Source organism: Leguminivora glycinivorella, chromosome 18 (genome assembly GCF_023078275.1).
Source record: "Leguminivora glycinivorella isolate SPB_JAAS2020 chromosome 18, LegGlyc_1.1, whole genome shotgun sequence".
Classification (NCBI taxonomy): domain Eukaryota; kingdom Metazoa; phylum Arthropoda; class Insecta; order Lepidoptera; family Tortricidae; genus Leguminivora; species Leguminivora glycinivorella.
The window spans coordinates 1,098,018-1,106,936 of record NC_062988.1 but is presented as its reverse complement, the minus strand read 5'-3'; the positions used below and the strand labels follow the sequence as shown (position 1 = coordinate 1,106,936).

The following is an 8,919-nucleotide window of genomic DNA, read 5'->3' as shown; positions in this document are numbered from 1 at the left end:
GCAACGAGATTTCAGTCCCCCTCAATTGGAGGGGGTATCCACTATGGGACCGGCAAGAAACTCGGCGGGCCACTTCTTTTCAAAACATTACATCTTATAATTAACATGCATTAAAAAACGAGATACAATTTAATCAGCAAAAGTATTCATCAAAAAAAAATATTAAATTAACAGACATGGTCGCGACAAAAAAGTCGCTGCCAAAAGTTGCCAGTGTGCGCGCTCTCTAACCCGTCACTAACTCACCACACGGGCATCCCTACCCCATACTGTTTTTTATGTTAGGGAGTGCAATCATAATAGTTTTTTTTTTGTTACCTTACAGCGTTTTCACATCGATCCGATATCGGAAGTAGGAAGGATGTAGAAGGCAAATGGCAAAGGGCCTTTATATATAGTATATCGGTCCTACATCCGATATCGGATAGATCATAATGTGAAAACGCACTATGTAAAGCCTGACAAGAAATATATGATATGATCAATGTTAGCTGAAACTTTGTAAATTGTATTAGCCTCAACCAAAGACATAATTATATTATGTAACTCCGTATAGACACTGATAAAATCTAAAAAAAAAACGTACCTCAAAACCATACAGAAAAAGGTACGGTGGCCAAGATGGCGTTACACCTTTGGGGAACGCTCGGCTAGATGGCGCTAAAAAAAATATTTGACATTTTAATATCAAGCTAAGAATATGGGCCAAATTGAAAAAACTGAGGTTCAAAAGTTTTAAGCCTGTGTCGAGAGATGGCAGTCTATGCACTGGATTACACATTTTACTTTGACAGTAACTTATCAATCCTCTTTGGCCTCAACTAAGAAATATTTGGTGAACAATTCTGAGCATTAATCTCAGCAGGATTATATTATTTCAATTTTAATGAAATAATACTACGATCAAATTGTACAAATAAGTAGTTTCAAAAAAATATTTTTTACCCTGCTGGCAGGGATTACTGTAGGATAAATGGTAGGTACAGATATGTTTTATTTATAAGTATTAGTAAAGTTAGTTCTAAGATTTTGTATGCATAAAAATATTTTTACTAACATTTTGTGTTTTTTTTTTATTAACCATCTCGAATTTCTGCTACATTAACATCTTGCACTTAATAAGTAGGTTGGTAAAGTACATGGAGAAATTATGAATGAATTCATTGATAAATTTGCCATGCACTTTTGCAGCTGATAGTACCTAAAGCCCGTAAAGACTCTCTGGCCCTTCTACTGTTTTCCTGAAGGTACAAATATCATCTTCAACTTTACAAAGAATTTCGTCCAATGTTAAATGTAGGTAATGTCTTCCTACCTCAAAATCTATTCAATCGGGAAGCGTCTGCGTCCAAAGTGACAAGAAATGCGTGCGGCATACGAGGGCCCCTAAACGAGCGGAAAGAAGCGGCCATCATATACCTACAATTGAGGAAGCAGAGCACCCAGCGCAAAAAACGTAATCATTCCAATAGGCGTAGAACTTTTGTGAGACATAATATACGAATGTATAGGTACCTACTCCTGGGAGGAGGGGTTACGAACATCTTAGTCCCCCAGCTTGTCTCGCCTGCACGTGGTCCTCCTGCTGTTTAACGAAAGAGATAGCACCAGAGAAGGAAAACTTGAAACAAACCCGGCTGGCACCGCCGTTATGCACCTGCAACCGACCCGACTCCGCGCGTATTGACTTGTCGACATTTCACATAAACAACAGTCCGTTGCTCGGGCGACTCAGTTAGGTCTGACAGCCCGCTACCGGACCGCCCCGCCCCGTGTCGTGAACGTGAACACAACGATTGCGTGTACTCGAATCGTATGGCCCGGAGATGGCGCACCGTAGAGCTGCCGCGTGACGTCGTCCCGCGCCGTTAGTCCGTTTTCACATTATCCGATCCGATATCGGATGTCGGAAGGATTTCAATGGAACAAATCTAAGATGGCACCTGTAATGTATGGGATATCGGTCCGATATCCGATATCGGATCGGATAATGTGAAAACGCACTTACGTCGACGGTCCGTCCCGTTCTAGTGTGAGTCATGCTTAAAGTGATGGCGTGCTCTTAGGCCATGACTCACTTTGGGTCGTCGCGACAACAAAAAAGTCTGTTTGTCGTTTTATAGCTGGCTATCGAGAAATGGAATCTTGAGCGTTGTGAGGGTTTCAAGGCACGAAGGTTAAACAAACTTACAAATACTGATAATAAATACCTCTAGATTTTGTTCATGTTGGTATGGTAAAAAATTTTGTTTCACTGGGTGGCAAAGTTTCTTTAACCTTCGTGCCTTGAAACCCTCACAAGTCACAAGATTCCACTTATCTTCACTTCAATGCGGTTTAACAACTTTTCCCCCTTGTAAAACAAATAACTATTATCTGGCCCGCCATCGGTCCTTTAAAATAAGTGTGTGATATGAATGTGGCCAGTACTGTCAGTAAAAAAGCATTTTTCGTGTAATTACTCGTATGGCCCGCCTCTAAAAGTTCCTTCATATTTTGGCCCCCAATGAAAAACGTTTGCCCACCATAGGTCTAACTACTACGCTACGTCTTCGTTTCATGGCCCCTCGCGTGTCTCTAGGGGCTCGCCCCAGACGAGGCCTAATTGCGCCTACAGCTGCTCGAGGACGTGACATGCCACTGTCACGCAGAATCAGATGATTTGATCTAGGGATTCTAGGGGACATATCAAATTATTTTAAGATTTTTTTTAAACTACCTACTACTGACAATGTTGCAAGAAAACGTACCTAATAGCAAAAGCCTACGTTATTGAGGCACCAGATAGGTACATTACACCGATTTGAATAGAAAATAATAATAATAAAGCTACATTTTCATGGAAGTTGGGCATCAATACTTAAATATAATGACACCTTATCGAGCCGTAGTGTACTTATACCTATATTTAACATCTTTTTTATTTATTATACTGAGAAGTGAGATAGAAGGCAAACAAGCAGACGAACCGCCTGATGGTAAGCGATCACCGTCGCCCATGGACACATTAACGATTATAGCCGTTATAGGTACGTTGCCGGCCCTTATGATAGGAGAACACTTTTTCTTATTAAGTTTGATTTAATTATACCTTGAATGTTTCTATAGCGGCAAATACTAACGCTCACTTTTTAAAATAGTAAAACGGTGCAGTCCATTAAATACCATTAGGACAGCTCGCAGAAACTCGATTCCAAGAAAACAGGAGCAAAACCTTTTACTCAATGCAGCTCCGTGTTCCCGCATAATGATGAATAACATTACTAATTCCACGGGAATTCTTATAGCCATTTTAACTTTAATATACCTAATGTAATTCAATGGAAATGTAAGAAAAATATCCATGATCTATTCAGTTTCCTATCTGACAGAAAGCGCCATCTATTGACTACTTATTGAAGCAAGAGTAAGTGAATTCAGCTTGAGCGCTAGGCGAGCGACTTTTACTTTCATAGTAGTGCCGCTACTGTATCGAGATGGCGCTGTTATAAACAACTATACAACATCAATAAAATACAATATTATAAAAAACTTCATAATTTGATGGTGATAACCAGTACACATTATTATATGACTGATAAAACCTAGTTACAAATATATTTTTGCATTCAAAGCCAAGATATTTTTATGATTAACACAATAAATACTTATTTTATGCTCTAACTCATAAGAACACAAATAGAAAGATTTATGATATTGATAGCTATGCAATACAAAATTTAATGATGAAGCAATCAAGTAAGGAAATTTGCTACATGGCCATTTTAAGAATTAAAAGCCAATTAAGTATGTCCAATAAATAGCGCCATCTATACTTTACATAGGTCATTGACTGTTGCGAAATAATTAACACAATTTTATCCAAATCGTTTATTCAAGCAAATGAACATAATATGAACAAACTATAACATTAAATTTACCTACTTAATGATATTTACATTCCATAACTCGCTTACCTTACCGATACTGATTATTCTATATGTATAACTAGCTTATACTAAATAAACAATAGGTATAAAAATGCAGAATATATCATATCACGAGAACATTTTCAAATATTTAAAAGAACAATAATATTTGTGAAATAGCAACGTTGTTGCGTGCAATCGGTCTCAAGTTCAGTCCTATTCTCTTATGGGAGTATTTTTAGATCACCCAAAGGCGGCATCATCCGTACGATGACATATTTTTTTATACCGAAATTGAAAGCGACTGTACGTAGGCATGACAATTGCGCAACCAGCCACCGGCAGTGGAATACTCTGTACCTACTTGACGCCGTACACACCTACTATTTACAACAGTATAATTTACAGTGAAATAGAAAATCTAAATAATAATTTGATATACATCCTTGTGAGCAAACCCTAATAAAAATATAAGATTTTCACAATAATACTCTGCATTTTTATCTCGGATATTTCTTACAGAACAATTATTGATAATGATTATCAATAAAATTGTCATTACGAAATTATATTGGAAGTGCCTTCGCAACTGATCGGCCGATCTACCGGCAGTAGACGGACGAAACCCATCTCTCAAGTGTTGGTTCAAGTCAAGTCAATATCTAAAATAGCCTCTGGGTTCCACACAGCGTATCGGTGAACCACATACCAACACCAGATCCATGCCAAAGTAACACGTCTTGTCATATAAAACTTAAATAGTAGTGCATATTATGTCGTGATTTGAATAAAACTAAGAAACAAGTCCTGGCTTCATGTTCTTAGTGGCTGCGAGAGTCCACTTGGTGTGCCCGATGGGCAGCCACTAGAAACATTCTTCGGAACATAAATATTCAAGTTATAACTAGCATCCTAAACACCGTCATGTTCAAAGGTTTAATTCAGCATTACAAGGAAGACAGGACAATCAATTTATCCTTTTGGTTACAATCAGACAATGCTAGTTGATTCACAGAGATGTACTGTCGATACATGATTATTGTAAAAAAATATTAATATGTATAATAGAAATGTAAACTAATAATAAGTTAGGAGACAATTCTTGCCCGTTTTAATGCATGTGGCAAGACTAGAATTGCTCAATAGGCACTTTCACATAAGTCAAATCAAGTCACAATGAAAGCAACTCTGCAGAATCACACAGAAAAACAGTATGCTGCCACATACAGAAATACATCATGGTACAAGACAGATCAACATTAATCAGTTAAAACATGAGCGGAAATCAGGACATTACAATAATATGTTTATATTAGGAGTTTATTAAAATATTTTAGTAAAAACTCTATGAGGACACTTTCTACACAGACCCATATAACATACAAAAAAAACTCATAAACTATATTATGATTTTAAAATATACTATAGTTCGACCGACTCACTAATAGTGTTTCACAGACATTTACAAACTAGTTTCATCACTCTGGCTACTGCGGCGGGGCCGGCGGCGCGCCCTGCCCGGCCGACTTGGTGATGACGATGGTCTGCTTGCCTCCAACACCAGCTTTACCCAGCTGCAGCACGTTAGAGGGCAGGGTGATGATCTTGTTGCCGCCTACTGTGTTCGCGGACACCAGCTTCACAATGGTGGCGCCGGGCGCGATACCTGCGCTGGATGCCGCGCCTGCAGGTGCTGCAGGTCGGCTCTGCATCATTGCCATCTTGGGCATCGTCGCTACAGTCATTCCGGTCGAGGTCTTCACCAAGGTCACGTATTGCGGGCCAGTAGAAGCCTGCGCGCCGCCGCCTGGCGTCTTCTTAATGATGACGGGGATGCCCGCGTTGCTACCGGCGGGCCGCATGACGGCCCCGCTCGCCGCCGCCGTCGTCGCCGTGACTGTCTGCTCGCCGGACTTCGCTGTGACGATCTTATAAACTGGCGCCTTGACTTGGCCTTGGAGCGGCGAGCCCGCGAGTTGCAGGGCTCCGCCGCTGCTTATGACGGGTAAACCGGCGCCGCCTAGTTTAACGGGTACGCCTCCTGCGACTTTGTGTATTCCTGCGCCAGCTTGAACCGGAACGCCACCCGCAGTTTTTACTAATACGTTACTCGTGCCAATTTTAACATTACCGGCACCCAGTTTGAGTACGCCACCGGCCTTCTGCACGCCACCCGTCGTCAGTTTACCTTGAACACTCTGAATACCAGCCGCTCCCAGCTTGAGAGGAACTTGTCCACTGGCCAATTTGACGGCGCTCCCGGCTCCTAATTTAACAGGAACGCCTGCCGCTCCACCTGCCTTAACTTGTACGAAGCGTGGAGTTCCGCCAGCGGCCGAGCCGAGCACGAGCTGCGTCGGAGCGGTGCTGACGCGCGCGGTTGCCGCGGCGCCCGGCGTGCTCGCAGCGCTGACTATACGCGTCACGCCTTGCGGTGTCACAGCCGCGACCTTGATCTGCGATGAGCCGGCCGGAGACTTCACTACCGTCTTGCCATGGTACGTCGCTTGTTTTAGCGCGGGCGTTCCGGGTGATATCTTGACTGCTGCCTGTGCCGGAACCTTAATGGCGCCGGACATGATCTTCTGTGGCGTGGTGACAGGGGAGGCTACGGGGGAGGCGGCGGCGACGGGCGCGGCACGCGCGGGCATCTCCATAGGCGAGGGCGGCAAGCCGATGGACGTAGGCGACGTGAGGCCGAAAGCTTTAGCCGCATCGGGCTGCGCGGACGGGGACGCAGGCGGCGGCGCAGCCACGGGCTCGGCAGCGGCCGGGAACCTCGCGGGCGCCACCTTGCCGCACTTCTGTACCTGTAATAGGTATGTGGTGACAGTGTTCATGGCCGGCCAGCACAGCTCAAGCGACGTCGTGCCCGCGCGGACTAACGCGACCCGCCCAGCCTGAGGAGGCACTCCGACTTCCAAATACCATAGATCCTTGCAGCAAATCTGGTTATTCCATGTTTTTCTGTATCCATCTCGTCCTGACCATATGTAAAGTCTTGTCTGTATAGCGACTGCACTGTGACCGGCTCTCGCTCTTGGCACACAATCTTCAAACTTGTCCAGAGCTATGTTGTCCCATGTCATATTTTCTAAATTTAGTGATGCAAGAGTGTTAGTGCATTTCCATTCTTTCTCGTGGGTGGCTAGCTTGGATTCATCAGGTACCAGGGGCACCCAGCCACCATACACGTACATGTGGTGACCGACTACTGTGGCTGTGTGCAGGGAGCGTGGTAGGGGCGCTGGTCCTCCAACTTCTGGTCGGGACCATGACATGCTGTCTACATCTAAAACCCACAAATCGCCAAGACGAGATCCGCTCATGCCTCCGTATATGATAAGTGAAGATTTGCCACTGTGATTATCAGTGTATGAAACTCCACTGTGCGACTCGCGTGGAGGAGGGGACTGTCCATAGGTGAGCGGGATATCCCATACCGTCATCGAGGAGTTGGTATACAGCTCGAGGGTGTACAGGTCGTTGAGGTACCTCGGGATGTTATTCTTGGGGTCGTCGCTCTCGTTGGCCAGGCCACCGAACAGGTAAACCTTGCCGTTGAGCAGTGTGAAGCTGTGCCCGAGGCGAGGACATGGCGGCAGGCCCTGCTTAGGCGGTAGCGGCTTCAGACGTTTCCATTCCCACCGGGAAGCTTGCAACTCATAGAGGTCGTTAGAATACTTGCCGTACTCCACCATGCCGCCGAAAACCAGCAGACGCGTTCCGTCGACTACGAAGCCGTATGCAGCGCATCCCGGAGGCACCTCCCCCTTGGTGACGGGCACGAACCATTGGTTTGTAGTGGTGTTGAAGACGTGAAGCTCATGAACGATACCTTCGTTTCCACCGCCGAAAACTATCATCAAATCTTTGATGGCGACGGCGCGGTGGCCATGGCGAGGTCGGGGCTGGGGGCCGGTGGGATTGTACACTTTTTGCCACTTAAGTACGGCGTTTTCCTTCATTTTTACTATACATTTGTCACTAAAAGCTTTATACCGTATGTATCGCTCGGGATGCGTATCTATAGCATAGACAATGAGAAACGTCGTAAATAAGCTTCGAAGAAAATATTCAGGCCAGTAGAAGCTACATACATCAATCCAATTCGACTTTCTCTTTCGCACCAGTGGTTCGTGCCTATGAGTAAAAAAAAATCACCTTACGCAGCTTCGAGCGTATAACAAAAATGGCGTTAGCAACAGCGCTGCCAATCTGACAAAAAGAGAAAGAGCGGCGTCGGACGTCAAGAATTTGTTTATGGTTCAATATAGTTTTAAAGTATTTGTTGTTCAGCCAAACATAATGATTTTTAACGACCTATAAATTCAATTTGTTGAGAAAGGGCATTTAAAAATTTATTTTAAGTGTTTTGAATTAGTTATAAGTCTATTTCTGGCTGAGTGTTTATTTTTTTATTACATTTTTTTAATTTTCACCAAATAAGAGGGGCACTGAGGCGGTTAATGAGCGGTTGAAATGAAATTTACCATTACTCCATGAAAATGTTTGTGGTAATAATATATTTTTAATTAATAAGAGTTTAAAAGTCTATAACCTATAATAGGTATTAGGTACTAATCATAAGTCATATCGAAATAGACGAAATATAACTTTCAAATAACTTCTAATAAACACAAGTTAAATCATAATCTATTGAAAATATTTCAACTTGTGCTGTCTTAAAGTAGTCACACTACTATGTATTTAAATTAAAACCGAAATAAATTACACATATGAAAGAAAAAGTGACCAAGTCCTCTGGTGCCTGAGGCTGGAATCGAACCAGCGTACTTTCCAATCGCGGGAAATGCCTCTATCCGCTCGGCCACCCAGGTCACAGCTGTCGAGGTCGAAATTATCTCTCATATGAGTAATCTATACAAGGACTCGTAGCGCCCTCTGTCCACCCCTAGGGCAGAACGGTATGGTTCTTGCCCCCCGTGTAAACCAAACTCAGGTTGGTTTCGACACAGCTCGAGAGATGGCGCTGCTAAATCAATTCTAA

General features: G+C 43.4%; 1 protein-coding gene across 1 annotated transcript; it reads right to left on the bottom strand.

Moving 5' to 3' along the window:
• Nucleotides 1-3,855: 3,855 nt before the first annotated feature.
• Nucleotides 3,856-7,967, bottom strand: LOC125235893 (host cell factor 1). The gene has a single exon (XM_048142522.1). The coding sequence runs from the start codon at nucleotides 7,874-7,876 to the stop codon at nucleotides 5,396-5,398; it is 2,481 nt and encodes an 826-aa protein (XP_047998479.1). The 5' UTR covers nucleotides 7,877-7,967; the 3' UTR covers nucleotides 3,856-5,395.
• Nucleotides 7,968-8,919: the final 952 nt, after the last annotated feature.